This window comes from Phodopus roborovskii, unplaced genomic scaffold (assembly GCF_943737965.1).
Source record: "Phodopus roborovskii unplaced genomic scaffold, PHOROB, whole genome shotgun sequence".
In the NCBI taxonomy this organism is placed as follows: domain Eukaryota; kingdom Metazoa; phylum Chordata; class Mammalia; order Rodentia; family Cricetidae; genus Phodopus; species Phodopus roborovskii.
Genome location: NW_026126586.1, coordinates 3,277,699 through 3,294,362, shown reverse-complemented (window position 1 = coordinate 3,294,362; position 16,664 = coordinate 3,277,699). Strand labels below are relative to the sequence as shown.

The following is a 16,664-nucleotide window of genomic DNA, read 5'->3' as shown; positions in this document are numbered from 1 at the left end:
GCAGGGCTCAGAGCCTTGGTGTGTGACGGTGTGTCCAAACATGTAGACGGGTACCCCTGAGATGAATGCACACTGCTCTGCAACGAGCTTACCCCTCAGATGAATGCACACTGCATCGAGCTTACGGTGTTAATAGGCTCAGCAAAGTTGCAGGCAAACTCAGTCCCGCTTCTTGTTTATCACAAGTCGCCAATGTGCAGAGCATGAATTAATGATGATCTTGTAGTATTCAAGAGTGACAGAATGGTAGAACTATACCTATCTTCCCAGGCACAAGAGGAAAGGAAGGGTCACGAGGCGTTCCAGGCTCTGGCAGCAAAGAGAAGCTTCCTTCACCCTCTGGGGAGTGTCTCAGAAGTCAGAGTCACTACTATTCGTATTCAAAACGGGAAGGCACTGAAAATAAACTTTCTACAACAACCAAACAGACAGACACCATTTCCATCGAAACAGTTTCCACCAGGAATATATTTGAACATTTTCTTTTCAAGGCTTTCTCTCTTTACATTGTTTAATTATGACTTCTACATCCCATATGCTGCCTCACAATCGTTTTTACCCTGAGAATAACAGCCCCGTCATCTAAGCTACCCCCACGCCCCATCTCCTGGTACCTTTGCATTGTGGGGTCACAGCTGCAGGCTGCCACTCAAGTGAGAGGTGGGGTGAGTGGGCTTTGATTCTGCTCTCTTACCCCTCGGCCCCATGAATCGCAATGGACGATGTGGACTCTCTGGCCTCCTACACATCACAGGGCCACCCCATAGAAACTAACAATCGTCCCGAGTTTTCATTCTTTCCAACACTGACGTCAAAAGTGACTCGAGTTCAGATATTTTTCCCAACAGATCTATTGTGTCATAGGGACAGGAGGCAGTGCTTATTTTAACCTTAAATTATTAAAAGGAAGAGGGGAGAAAAATATCTGGAAAATATAATAATAACCCATATATGGAATTCTGGTGGTTTCTGTTAGTTAAGGAGGAGATGAAGAAAAAACATACGTTAAAAAAACAAACAAACAACAACAACAAAAAAAAAAACAAACCACTAAGAGCCAGCAGGTCACTATCCCAACCCCCACCTCTCTGACAACAGGAGGGATAATTTAAAAACTAGATAGACCAGAGCATCATAGAACTAACACTGTCAGCAGTCTTAGGCACTGTCACCTCAGAGACCATGAAGGGCTTTCACCTCAGAGACCATGAAGGACCTCACCTCAGAGACCATGAAGGGCTTTACCTCAGAGATCATGAAGGACCTCACCTCAGAGACCATGAAGGGCTTACCTCAGAGACCATGAAGGCTACAGAAGTTAGTAGTGGAGACATCTCTTTGACAGAAATCAAGAGAACATTCTAGAATTGTGCCTAAAATCCCAGATTACCTCTGGAGAAGGCTGGCTGGCTTCAGAAAACATATCTCCTACTCTTCTTCTCCACACCCACCTGGTCGCTCTGGCCATCTTCAGTACCACCAGACTGGATCCTAATGGGCTCCTCCCTTCATGATGGAAATTGTCTTAAAGGCAAGAAATGGAAAGGAAAATAGGCAGAGAGGGAGAGAGGAGGGAGGGAGGGAGAGGGGGAGGAAAGAAGGAAGGAAGGAGATATTCTGCAGGGGTGAAATCCTGTTGCGATGGCTCTCAATACCCCCAGAGTCAACAGTAACAAGAATGTGTTCGTCTAGTGCTGGGGACAGCAGCAGGCAGCAGAAGCCCCTGCCAGATGAAGTCACCAGGAAGAGGAGACAGCCCAGCTGCACAACTCACTCCAAGTGCCTGGCAGACAGGAGCTTCACAGAGGGGTGTGCAACCCTCAGCTCCCCAGTGTATCCCCTAGTGGTACATAATTAGCACTCAACACTCGACCCATCTTATCAAAACCCCACATATATACTGACGAAGTGGTGAGTGTCTATCACCTTCCGCTCCCCCTGGGGCAACAGCAAACTCCACTTGGTAACCAGCCTGCTGCAAAATAGCAAGGGGGGACTTGTGGCGTCTAGCCTCCTCCGTTGCTTCCAGGGAGGGGTCACCCCAAACACCGAGTGGCGAGACTGTGGTTACAGGACAAAGACACTGTCCTCACCGTCCGCCTGCTGCTCTTCTGTGTCACCTGGCCTTGCCAGCCTGGGAAATGCATGGCTGCCACTCCCCACTTCACCCACTCACTGAACACCTCACGGTTCGCACAGGGAAGAGAGACACAGGCAGTGAGGCCGGAGGCAGGAGGATCACTGCAAGTTCAAAGCCAGCCAGATCTGCTAAGTAAGTTCCAGGAAGCCTGAGCCACAGAGTGTGAACCTGTCTCAAATGAATGAATGAATGAAATAATGGATGGATGGATGGATGAACGAATGCTTAATTGGACATAAGAAGTTAAAAGCAACCAAGCACTAGAGTAAGCAGAGGTAGGAAAGCTGCTCTCTAAGAAATGAGTGGGGTGGTACCCCACAGTTTGTTCAGGTGAAGGCCTTCCCCCTACACCCCCCCAACACTGTACACGCCCCCCCCACCCCCCGGCTACGAGGATGCCAGGAAGATGTCTGCTTGGCCACAGGGCGGTGAAAGAAGAGCCTAGGATGAGAGAAAGAGGCCTCAACTGTTTCCTGCTCCGGCCAAAGTATCTAAGAAGCCAAATGGGAAAGTATTGAGAGACTAGCAAACAAAAGGGGAGAGCATGGGGTCAAAGGCCACAATGGCCACCCTAGCAACAGAGATCCACGCAGAACTCAGGGACAACGCAAATGACTGGGCTGTCCTTCGGGACAAACAGAAGCATCTACCCACACTCCCGCTGCCCTTCCTGGGAGGCCCAGCGTTACTATCTGTGTACTGTTTTATAAATTTGGGTTTTTAATAGCTCTAGAGACATTTTTACTCCAGAGGGAAAGCCCACCCTCATCCCATTTTTAAAACGAGAATGATTTTTTTTAAGAGGCAAAATCATTCATTCTTTTATGTTATTTATTCATTCATTTATTTATTTATAAGCAGACAATAGTGCGCATTGAGTCGTGGTGGGTAGTGACGGTTGGCTGGCTTTTGTATTGGTATGACATAGTGGTTTGTATGAGGTGTCCCCCATGGGCTCAGCTTTGAACACTTGATCTCCAGCCTGTGGTGCTGTTTGGGAGACATGGCTTTGATTGAGGAAGTAAGTCAATAGAGACAGGCTCTGGGGCTCCAAAAGCCATGAGACATACCAAGTTCTCACTCTGTTGCTGCTTGTGGCTTGAGATGTGAGCTCTTGGCTGTTGCAGCCACCACCCCGTCATCTGCCACAATTCCTCACAGAGACGATGATGGACTCCTATCCCTCTGGAACTGTAAGCCCAGATAAACCCTCCCTTCCATAGCCTGCATTGGTCATGGCCTTTTACCACGGGGGGGGGGGGGAAGTAACTAATACTCATGCAATGGAGAGCTAGGAGACTCATTTAATACATCTTTAATATTTTAATTTACTTCTAGCCCATGTTGGTTTTAGTGGAACTGTTTCCTAAATACAGTATCTCCTTGACGCCTGTCCTGTCAGAACTGTGTGTTCCCCCAAATACCTCTGCTGATGCTGGTTCAGTTTCCCTAATAATTCAATTAATGTTCAGTGAAAGATTAAAAAATAGGGGTAGGGCTAGGGCTCAGTGGGTATGAGGGCTTGCTGTACAATCATGAGAACCTGAGTTCAAATCCCCAGCAACCATGTAAAACTTGGGTATACACTGCATATCTATAATCCCAGGCAGGGCTTGCAGGGGGAGCAGAGATGAAGATCTTTGGAGATGGTGCTCAGTGGGAAATCCTGTCTGGGATCAGGCTGAGACAGACCGTGATTGAACACAGCACTCAAGATCATCCACTAGGCTCCACACATGCAGGCATGCATTACATATGCCCCCAGGGATTGTCATCATTTGAAGACCTTGGTACATGAGATCCTCTTCAGGAAAATCTGACTCGGTCTTGAAGTACGAGTCATTGGAACAAGTATAAGAAGCATAGTACACGTCTTTTAAATTTTTTTGATGTGTTACAAATTATTACTAACAAGATGAATGTCTGTGCACTGATTCCTGATGCAACCAACTACATTCTGAGTAACGGAGGTGGGGGGAAGTGAATGCGTGCGCGCGCGCACACACACACACACACACACACACACACACACACACACCTATAACCCCGTGTGTGGAAGGCAGAGATAGGTGTACTGACTTCAAGGCCAGCCCAAGAGCCTGCGTATATGAGTAAACTGAGCCGGCAAGGTGAACTTGAGCAAAGATTTGAAAGAAACAAAAGACTCAGCCAACTGGGTATTAAAGAAGTATCATAAAATCAACCTCAGCCAAGAGTTAATAAACCAGCCTGTGAGTAACTCTCACAAGCTGGCCCAAAGAACTTGAGCAAGAAGGCAATTTACATAACACACACACACACACACACACACACACACACAACCGAGCCTGCATAGACCTGGCACACACACACACACACACACACACACACACACACACACACCTGAGCCTGCATAGACCTGGCACACACACACACAAAACCGAGCCTGCATAGATCACACACACACACACACACACAAAACCGAGCCTGCATAGACCACACACACACACACACACACACACACACACACACACCTGAGCCTGCATAGACCTGGCACACACATACACACACACACACACACACACACACACACACACACACACACACACCTGAGCCTGCATAGACCTGGCTGGTTTTAACCCGAGACTCTAAAATCTGACCTCTCTGACCTACCAGACTTCCCAGCATGTCTCATAGCACAAGGGCTCTGCGCTACCCGAACTGGAACCTCCAATCACTTGTGGGGAAGAACACATTAATCAAAGAAGGCTTGAGTTAAATTAATTAACTCAAGTGGTTTGAGAGACAACACATATGAGACTACATTTAATAAAAGTTTAAAAAATTCCTACAGCATAAAATTCATAAAGCAGTGAGGGAAGGCTATACTAGGCAGCTCTCTCCAGCTAGTTTTTACAAAGGCAGTGCATGAGTTTCTTACATAAATTTAAGGGAACCACAGTGACCTGGGCGACTGCCAGGCAAGGAGCAAGCAGAAGAGAGAGGCAGAGATGCTGGTGTGGTAGCTAGAGGCTGCCTTGGGAGGGAAGGCTGGGGAAGGGCTCCAGGTGGTGGCCCTGTTCTGGTGTGTTCTTTCTATTTGCTTCTTTGCTTTGTAGTGTTTTGTTTGTCGTTTTTAAAGATATAGTCTCCCTATGTAACCAAGACTGGCCTGGGAGGACTCTCAGGCCTCCGTCTTCCGAGGGCTGGAATTCCAGGCATACAGCATGGCAAGCTCAGCTCGCTCGTCTGTGCTAACTCCCCATGCACTCCCCCACATTTATATCAGCTTTAGTAATACGGAGTTCCCCTTTCTTCCCTGCAAAGATCAGCACGGAGCACACGGTCCCTTATGGGGATTCCGAAATCATGTATGAGAGGATGAGGACAAACATCAGGGGATTATTAAATGAACAAACACATGTGACTTAGACCGCCGTGTGTGTGAACTGCAAGAATGCTGATCCCAAACAAGGTGGATGATAGCGTGCAGGACTGTGGGGCCTGCACTAGATGCCCCTGAAATCTCTTGGGTGACAAAGTCACAAAACACGACGATGCACTGAAGGGACGCAGTAAAGCCGCTTCATGAACTGTAAACATGGAAAAAAGACAAGGCTACTGACTAATATTAACCAGATATGTAGTTGTTGACAATGTATTACTAAAAGGCTATGTGTTACACGGGATGTGTTGGCATTTAATTAATACTGTAATCCCAGTATTTAAGAGGATGAGGCAGGGGCATCAAGAGTTGGAGGCCAGCCAAAACCACAAACCAAGACCCTGACTCAAAAAACCAATTGTGGGCTGGGGAGATGGCTCCATTGCTGCACGTAGATGATGGCCCAAGGTTGGCTCTTCAGAAGCTATGTAAAGGCCAGGTATGGCGGTGTGCACCCAGAACCCCAGTGCTGGTGTCTCAGTCAGTGTTCTGCTGCTGCGAAGAGACACCATGATCATGAGAACTCCTACAAAGGGAAACATTTAATTTGGGTGGCTCGCTTACAGTTCTGAGGTTCAGTCCATTATCATCATGGTGGGGCATGGCAGTGTGCAGGCAGACTCAGTGCTGGAGAAGTAGCTGAGAGCCCTACATATTACAGGCAACAGGAGGTGATTGGAGACCCTGGAAGTATCTTGAGCATGCATATAGGAGACCTCAATGCTCATCTCCATAGTGACACACTTCCTCCAACGAGACGGCAGTTCCTGACCAGACAGGAGGATCATGGGGGTTGCTGGGCAGCCATTCTGGATGAAATGGTGAGGTGCAGGTTCAGTGAGGCCCCTGTCTCAAGAAGTAGGGTGGAGAGCCATAGAGGAAGACCCATGTCGCCCACCTCTGGTGACCATGAGTGCGCACTCAGACAGTCGCACCCACACCCTCAAGTTAAAGGTGACCCAAAGCCAATGTTTCTTCATGAGGAAAACAGTAAACTTCCTTTTGTTATTTTCTATCTGGATGTGTATGCTCTGCTCTGCTCTGAGCTTCACCTCCTATATGACAGACACTGAAAGCCACAGATAATCCATCTCAATTTATGGAGCAATGATAGATGTGGCCAAGGGTACAGGGAGCTACATTCTAATACTGCGACTTAATTTTAAGTTATTAATTTAATTGAGGTGAAGTAGGATAAAATATTTTTCTGCTAGACATAGTATTTTGTGGGATATTTCATTGTTCCTAAAAATGTAGCATCTAAACTGACATGAAATATGTACGACATCAGATTCTGAAGCGTTCATTTGTTTGAAACAAAAGAATGTACAAGGTCTCACTATTTGTTGGAAAGGCAACATTTGGCAATACTGTGACATGAAACATATTACTGAAAGAATCTCACTTTTTTTCCCCAGACTGATATCTGGGAAACCAGGACTATACTGACTCAGACGCCCTGAACGTGGGTCTCAGTTAGGAGGCCTGGGCAGTCTAAGGGACCTCTGACAGTGGAACCAGGATGTGTCCCTGGTGCACAAAAGGACTTCGGGAGCACATTCCCCATGGAGGGATACTCCCTTAGTCTAGAGGCAGGAGGGAGGGGGTAGTCCCTACTCCAAATGACTTCACAGATTTTGATGATCCCTCCTGGAAGGCATCACCCTCCCTGGGGACTGGGTGGGGGATGGGATCCCTACTCCAAATGACTTCACAGATTTTGATGATCCCTCCTGGAAGGCCTCACCCTCCCTGGGGACTGGGTGGGGGATGGGATCCCTACTCCAAATGACTTCACAGATTTTGATGATCCCTCCTGGAAGGCCTCACCCTCCCTGGGGACTGGGTGGGGGATGGGATGGGGGATCAGGGGCAGGCATGGTAGGAAGGAAGGAAGCAGGGACTGGGATTGATATATAATAAGATGATTTATAATAAAATAAATATAAAAAATAAAAAAGAATCTCACTCTTAGCATTTATCGTGCATGTGAGTGAATGCACACACACGCTCACACCACAGCCAGAGTGTGAACGCCAAGGGATCAAACTCAGGTCATCCGGCTTTGCGACAAGCACCTTTACCCACTGAGACATCTTGCTGGCCCACACTTTTTTTTTTAACAAGGCTATTAGAGACTTAAAAATAGGGGGCTCCGCCGTCATTTCTACTGGGCAGACCCCCGAGGGAGTAAACGCCATTGCTCGCCAGAGACCCTAGGGAGTGGCGGGCTTCAAAACTGGAAGAGCCAATGTGCGTCTGCAGAGGCAATGGCTCACACTGGGCGCCTGCTGCTCATGACTGTTCAGCAGAAACCAGGATGTACGGATCCGTGGCAGCACAGATGTCATTCTCTGTTGTCTGGGCTGGTCCCAGAGAATCTGACCTCTCCAGAAAGACTCCCCTCTCCCTCCCTGCTTTGCCCTCACCTCTCGCTCTTTCTGACACGGTGTCCCCAGTCAGACTGCAGGCTCTGTGGGATGAGAGCGAACCCCAGGACTCCTCCACTGCCATCCAGTAGGCCCCCAAGGAGACAGGGTGAGCTCGGACTCGCCAATACTGCACCATGCACAGGAAGATGGGGATGGATCCCCTTCTGGAGGAATGAGCAAGCTCATGACCTCCTCCCCTCCTGTGGGTACCAAGGGACTACAGTGACCTCTGGACAGAACAGGGAAGTCACGGCCAATAAAAATAGCAGGAGGTCAGAGCCACAGAGGAGGCTGGGTGGGAAAGGATTCCATTTCTCTCTCTCTCTCTTCCTGTAAACTCTGAACCCCCCCCCCCAGTTTGCCACAGTTCTCGTGGTTTGAGGACAAAACGGAGTGCGGTCAGGGCAGGGAAGCCTTTCTAACAGAACTTGTTCACTCATGTGCCAGTTAAAGTCGGACTCCAACCTGGACAGGAGGCTGGGTGCTTAGGAGTCCCTGCTGCTTTTTACCCGGACCGGAATTGATTTTTGTTTTGTTTACTTTCTGTTGCTGTGACACACACCATGACCAAAAACAGCTTGGGGAGGCATGTGTTTATTTGGCCTACATGTCCTGATTATAGTTCATTATTGAAGGATGTCAAGACCGAACTCAACTATGAGCAGACATGGGAACCATAGGACAAATCTGCTTACTGGGTGGCATCCTCTGGCTTGTTCAACTATATTTTATACAGCCCAGGCCACCTGCCTAGGGATGGCACTGCCAATCATGGGCTCGTCCCTCCTACATCAATTAACAACTAAGAAAATTCCTCACAGACAGGGCCACAGACTAACCTGATCTAGAAAATTCCTCAACTGAGGTTCCCTCTTCCTGGGTGTCTCTAGGTTTGTGTCAAGTTGAGAACAAAAACCATAAGAGAATTCCAGGTCTCACATCTGGCAGCTCACAATTACCTGGAACTCTAGTTCCAAGAGGCCAGACACCTTATCTGGCCATTCAGGGCATACACACAGTGCACAGGCACAGACACATAAAATAAGTCTTTAAGAAAATACAATTCGACTCTGGCTTTGCTTGTAGGAGGAGACTCTGAATATTCAACAAGCCCCTAGGAAGTAAATACTGAGTCACCTCTTTCCCACAGGCAAAGCGCCAGTCCTGGGTTGCCCAGATCTTCAAAACTGTCAGGTTTTCCCCTGAGCAAGGCACTGGCAGGGTCCTTTGTCAAAAGTAGTCCAATGAATGTCTGATCACGTGTTCTCTTCCACTGGGCAGAGCCCAGGCTGCCCTGGTCTCTCCCACAGTTTTGTTTTTACTCAGTGCAACACATGCCTAGTTCATGAATGGTCCTGGAAGCCTCAGGCTCCCTCAGCAGACAGTAAGTCTGACGGAAAGTCACCTGCTCAGGGAAAGGAAAGTGGCAGCTCCTACAGGCACGATGAAGGAGCTCTTACCCAGGGAAGCTGGGAATAACGGCCACACCTGTCTACCTCTTAAAGCTATGGATCCACAGAAATGGGCTGTGAGGGAGAGAGAGAGAGAGAGAGAGAGAGAGAGAGAGAGAGAGAGAGAGAGAGAGAGAGGAGGTGGGACACTGGTCTCTCTCTCTCTCTTCTTGTGGTGCCGGGAGCCAGGTCCAGGGTCTTGCACATGCTGGGCAAATGCTCTACCACTGAGACAGCCTCACGGTGAACGTCCTGCCTTTGCCTCCTGGGCGCTGGAATTCCAGATCCGCTGTGACCCAGCACTACATCCAGCTGTTTGTCTACTCCTGCTCTGAGGCTCCCTGCCATTCCCAGAATCCTCATCAGAAACCTGACTGAACTGGAAAGTCTTTTCCATGTCATCAAAAGGTCCTTCTCCGTGAAGGAGAGAACCTGGTCCCTGGGCATCCACCCCATGCTGGAGGCAGGACCTGGCCTTGGAGCTTTTCACACTCTTGTCCCCACAGGAACAGCAGTCCTGTCAAGAGCTTTCCCAAGGGCGCCTGGCTCCTCTGTGACACCTTCCAGCAGTCCCAGGTCCAGGCAAGGCCACCACCCTGCCAGCTCAGGGACTGGATCAGAGGACATGACCCCGAAGGCTTCAAAGAGCTGCGCACACTCAATGCTCATTTATGCACGTATGCCAGCAACACTTGTGTACACTTGTGAAGCACTGCTCACTTAGGACAAGAGGAAGCTGCAGCACCGGCCCCAGCCTCCCGAGCCGCCACTTTCAAGCTGGCCAATATTTTGGGTGCCATCCTGGCCCCTGCTCCTCTCGTTCTCCCAAAAGGTCCAGAGAGGGTAACGAGGTCTGAACGTTCTTATGAATGGACACTCAGGTCCTTCGTGTAAGGCTTGACCTCCTTTGGGAACAGGATGTGTCTGTCAGAGGGCCTCACAGACAGCCCGGATGTACCCCTGGGAAGGGCGCTCAGGGGACCCTGTCATTCCCACAGTCTCCTTTGCCCACTTGGCTCTGGGCCTTGGAAACGGTCTTGCTAAGCCACTCCAGACTCTGTGGTCCACAGTTAATCATGTGTGTACTAGCCAGTTGGCTGGCGCGCTGCAGGATGTGAGAGGGGGAAACGGAATGCAACAACCCAGATTTAAGCACACCAGAAAAGCACTCAGACAACTTCAAGGGGCCATGGAAGGGAAGGGTCATCTTTACACAGCTCTCTTGAGTCCCGTACAAGGACCACTACGGGAAGAAGACAGCCCTCAGAAACTTCTATGTGATACAGAGAATATGACTTCATTTTCCTAGAGTCTAGTCCCCCCCAGTCACATTTTCTAGCCAAAGCTTCCACTAATTTAAAACATTTGGTGGGAAAATAATGTTGAGACATTGTTCTTAAAGGGGACAATCTGCTTGGTTTAAACTTGACTCTAATATGCACAGAAGCTATGAGCTTACGTCACACAGCAGGCTAAGGACAAACGGGCCAATTACCATCTTATCTGAAGACAAATAGACTTGGCATAAGTAATGACATAGATCTCCAGTAATGACGGCCAGCCATGGGAGCCAGAGCATGCCTTCAAGTCAGTCTACATGAATGGCAAAGAGCAACAACAAAAACAAAAATCCGGCTCCCTCTCCCCCCAGGAGTCATTAACTATCAACAAGGTCCAGGGTTTTTATTGTATTCAACATACAGAATGAGCAGGTGTCAATTATAACCAATCATTGAATAAATGCTTAGACAGTGGTCTTATACACCCACATACTTTTATAATGAGTGGGCAGAAAGAATGCTAGAAGAGGGGAAATTAAAAATTAGATGAAATATGGCTGATGCCCTCCAGGACTTAGACTCTATACAGATGTTACAGATGTTGCATTGAGGACACACAGTAGCTAAGCATCCCACAAAGCAGGGTACTGCTTCCTGGACATCTGATGCAATGGGTCTACCCCAGAGTGGTCTGGTCTGGTTAGAGCCAAGGCACCTATGATTAGCTTTCAAATGAGCACACTGGAGATGGCATATAGAGCCTCTCTCTCTGACAACTTCACCACACACCCCTCAGTTACCCCAAGCAACTGTGTGGCAATCACATGTCCCCCATGCTTCAGGTCATCAAGTGATCTCAGCCTCTAGGATGCCCTTATTCAAATTTATTAGGGTATTATTTGTAAAGAAGATGGCCCTACTGATATATGACATTTACATAATTCAGAAAAACATTGTTCTTGCATCTACACATGTGTAAACACAGACAAAACCACCTCCACTTCTAAATAATCATCTATATTTTACTAGAGTAGAAACCCCCAGGATGCTGGATCTGAATCTTAGAGCTCATCTGACCTAGCTCATTCCAGTGTGAATGGTTGATCGCAGAGCCTGGGAGACTGAATGTTCAACAAATGTTGAAGGCAAAATGATAGAAGAAAACAAACACCCTTAAAGGACAACCGCACTACTTCACTGTGTCCCTTCAGCAGTCTCTGCTGAGAGCTGGGATTCCACTCCAGCCCTACAAGACAAGGCAGGAGATCGCCCCAGCCTGGGCAGAAGAGCCATCCCCAGCTGTCCTCTGTGATGTGGCTGTCCCCTCTTCCTGCTCTCCAGTCTTCCCACTTATGAGGATGCTCTGAGAGCCCTTTCCTCTTCTCTCGTTGTGGTACTCACCTTCTTAATGAACTCTGGGATGAGCTTCTGGGCTGCCAGGTGTTCTAAGGACGAGCAGTCATCCAGTTCCAAGATGTAGCCTTCATTGTGAAGCTCAGCCTTCTGAGACCTGAAGCGAGAAACAAAGAGTGAAATTCTGCAGCCTTCTTTTATAAAAAGAATCACAGATTAATGAAATCCCCAAATCTTTCATGAATGCAACTGACAAAATAGCACTGCTGAACAGTGGTTTATGGTAAATAACTAGACATGCATGTGCGTACGTGCGTGCATGCATGCGTGCGTGCGTGCGTGCGTGCGTGTGTGTGTGTGTGCATATGTGTATGAATGTATCTCCATGCCACTGAAAGATCTCCGAGCAGGTTGAGCACATTCTCAGCATCAGCACTTGGGAGGCTAACCCAGGAGGGTTGAGACTTTGCAGCCAACCTGGGATCTCAAAGCAAGGACAGAGAGAGAAAGAATGACGAGGAAGAAGGGAAGGAGAGAAGGGATGAAGGGGATAAGGAGGAGAGAGGCAGATAAGGGTTCCACTTAGAGCTGGTCTCTGAATAAGACATTACAGAATGATAGGTAGAGACGATGTGGCAACATAAAATGATGTTTGGGTGGAGGGGGCTCGAGGGCAATATCCTCCCCTTGGTTTTTCCATCTACTAAGAAAAGAGTTAGCAAGAGACACACAGGCAGTCACAGCCGTGGCCTCTGGATGGAGAGGCCTCTGGGGACAGGGACTTGGGGCAGCTGTGTGAGGGTGATTAAAAGTGATTTTAGCTGTAATTCTGAAGTTTTCATTTTTTAACAAAGAAAATAATATTCACGTATCACTTAGAAAATTAACATGTAAGGCCTTTAAAGGGCTCAACCCTATAGAGAAGGGGCTGGAAAAACTCTACCAATATGAAAGACAAAGCAAAGACAATCTGTGTTGGGCCAGTGAGATGGCTCAGAGAAAAAATATGGCAGAAGGGGGAAACAGACTCCCACAAATTGTCTTCTGACTTACATGTGTACAAGAGCACGCACACACACACACACACACACACACACACACACACACACTCTCTCTCTCTTATTAAAAAGACTATGAGGCAACTATGCGCAGACATTCTGGAGAGGGGTGGTTAGACACACAAGCCTTGGGTTTTGGCATGACTATAGAGGCTTGCTATCGTGCCTGGTCCACCCCACCCACTGATGGCTGAGTTGGCTGCTCCCCCACACAGACCCACCCTGACACTCTACACAGCTGGGCCATCAACAACAGCATGAGCAAATGGCCACCAGAGGCAGACTCCACTCATTCACGGTCGTTCCTCTGCGGACTTCGCTGTAGCGACAAGCCTGGGGAATCCATGGAAACGGCATTGTCAGAAGTGGAAGGGATTTCCTAGACCCAGCAGGCCTAAGGCAACATGAGGTACATGAAGGATCCATACAATATGCTATCTATCTTAAGTGGCTGGCCACAGGGTACCTACCACATGCCAAACACTCTGCACCAGCTGGGGAGGGAGATGGCCTTCCTGGACATGATGAGGCTGCTCTACCAAAGGCCCAGCCATAAAATACCTAAAGAGTACCCTTTGTACCCAAACACGCGCACACATACACAAACACACACACACACCAAATACCACACACACTTATTATCACACACTGTATACACACACACACACCAAATACCACACACACATACTGTATATACACATACACACGTACATACACACACCAAACACAACCCACATATCACACAGACTCACATAAACATCTCATACACATACTACACATACTATCACATACCATATACATGCTCACACACACACACACACACACAAACAGAACACATTCTCTCTCTCTCTCACACACACACATAGCAAACAGTATAGTACATATAAATGCCTATTTGTTATGATAGTTTAAAAATGAATCTTCAAGTTTTCTACATACTGTGAAAAGCAATTTGTGAGTCTATCAACCATGTGGGTATGATTTACATAAAATTTAAAGGAGAAAAAAATTAAGGAGGAGTTGGTGTTCCCCAGGTGTGAGACTGTGGTTCATTAAGCAAACGTCAACTGGTTATTTTTATTTGACTGTTTCCTGTAGCATATTTCTGGGGTAGCACAATGTTGAGACGTGAAAGAGTACGCTGACTTTGAACCAATCCGTCTGGAATAAACTAATTCTCACAGTTAACTGGCTCAGAAGCAGGCCATCTTATTCCAATGCTTGGTCACAAAATTTAGTCATGTTCTTACTTCTTCCCCTGGAAAAACTAAGACAACAAGGTCCAGATCCTGGAATGGAATTTGGTCAGGATATACTGTCATATGTGACATTTCTAATAGCAAAGACTAAGATGGGGAAGAGAGCCCTAAGAAATATTTAGTCCTCAAAGGCTGTGTCATACAAGCCTGAGGATTGGCCATGAGCTCTGTTCAAAACCCTTGTAAAAATTCAGGTTTGGCTGGGTTTATAATCCCCACACCGGGAGGCAGAGTCAGGAGCATCCCTGGGAATCGCTGGCCAGCCATCCTGCCTGGCCTAACCACTGAACTCCAGGTCCTAGTTAGAGACCTGTACCCTAATGTTGATCTCTTGTGTGTACGTGTGTGTGTGTGTGTGTGTGTGTGTGTGTGTGTGTGTGTACACATGAGTACATGCTGCTGTGAGCCACTAAATGTGTAATAACCCATTTCTATCCCCAAGGAGGAAATCACAGGAACCCTCTTTTTGGAAAAGACATCTTGGAGGACAGGCCTAGGTCCAGTAAGGCTGCCGAGTGAGCATAGCATTGAATAATAGCAGACGTGCTGTGACCCTGGAACTACGGACAGGCTCTGGCCATCTAGTGATTCCCAGTGTAAGGGAACAGGTATTCCCCGCAGTCAGCTGCTAAGGAAGAAGCAGTGGCCAGAGTCTCTTGGCTGAGTGGCCACTTGCCACCCTCCTGTGGGTGAGGAGGAAAGGCCATGCCATTGTGTGGTCTCAGAAAGGGACATGGGAACCCCAACTTCCCCTAGCCTTGACTTAAACAAAAGAAAAACAGAGGGTCATGAGGTGACCCTTGTGAGGACGTGGGGCTGACTAGCAGAAATAACCTCCTAGATTGTCTTGTTTGTGCATATACATCAAAGCTTGGAGAAGATCAGGGGGCACGCTGACATGCCTTTGTCATCCTGGGACATACTCAGACATGCCTTTGTCATCCTGGGACATACTCAGACATGCCTTTAGCATCCTGGGGCACACTAAGACATGCCTTTGTCAACCTGGGACACACTAAGACATGCCTTTGTCATCCTGGGACACACTATGGCATGCCTTTGTCATCCTGGGACACACTAAGACATGCCTTTGTCATCCTGGGACACACTCAGACATGCCTTTAGCATCCTCCAGCCCAAGCTTCATGAATGGTCTTGTAGCTCAGAAGCTGATGGACCTAGAGCTAGCTAGAAAAGTGTGACATCCACCACAAGCCTTGTAACAGTTTCCACAAACTTCTGAGACTTTAGTTGTTTTCATGGCAGATGGGAAAGCAGTGAGTAACAGTCCGGTAGAGAACCCGTGGAGACAGGATAATACAGACACCCCCCCTAGGACACAGAACAAATAGACCTTCCATTATAAAAGCACACAGGAAGTCCCTGAAGGGCAGCTAGGAGACTGCCCCTGTGGTCCAGACACCAGATGCTAGGAGACTGTCTCCGTGGTCCAGACAACAGATGCTAGGAGACTGTCTCCGTGGTCCAGACAACAGATGCTAGGAGACTGTCTCCGTGGTCCAGACAACAGATGCTAGGAGACTGTCTCCGTGGTCCAGACAACAGATGCTAGGAGACTGTCTCCGTGGTCCAGACAACAGATGCTAGCATCAAAGTGTGGTGGTTATGGTGAGAAGCAATGGATTCTGTTTTTAAGGGAGAACCTTCATGATATCCAAGGGACAGGTTGTGGGATGCAAAAAAGAAGAAAGTAGACGAGATGACTGTAAGCATTATTGTCTTTGAAGTGAGAGGAATGGATGAAATTACCACAGTCAGGATGGGGATAGTTAGGTTGGCACAGGTTTGACAGGGCAAGCAAAGATTGAGAATTCAGTTTCATCTATATTAAATGTGACATATCCAGCTGACATCCATGTAGAAATGCCTACTACCCAGTTGAAAATATTCAAATTTGAAGCAGGGCTGTAGTTCAGTTGGTAGACTGCTCGCCTAGCATTTGCAAAGCCCTAGGTTTAATCACCACTGCTAGAGGAACCAGGCATGATACACCTGAAATCCAGTACTCAGTGGGGGGAGGTAGGAAAACCAGATGTTCAAAGCCATACCAACTACATGACACACTAAAGGGCAGCCTGGGCTACATGAGGGAGGGAGGGAAGGAGGGAGGGAAGGAGGGAGGGAAGAAGGGAGGGAGGGAGGGAGAGGAGGGGAGGGAGGGACAATTCAAATAAACATTATCAAGTCAGGAGTCTGGAGAACTAGTTCAAAGACCATCGGTGTCCACGTGGTATTTAAAGCCTGGG

At 47.9% G+C, this 16,664-nt stretch overlaps 1 protein-coding gene across 1 annotated transcript in view; it reads right to left on the bottom strand.

Moving 5' to 3' along the window:
* The window catches only part of Rftn1 (raftlin, lipid raft linker 1), a 188,229-nt gene that overhangs the window by 67,596 nt on the left and 103,969 nt on the right, over positions 1-16,664 (bottom strand). The window contains exon 4 of the mRNA XM_051204191.1: positions 12,129-12,237. Within this exon, the coding sequence (XP_051060148.1) occupies positions 12,129-12,237 (109 nt within the window). The remainder of the gene's footprint in view (positions 1-12,128; positions 12,238-16,664) is intronic.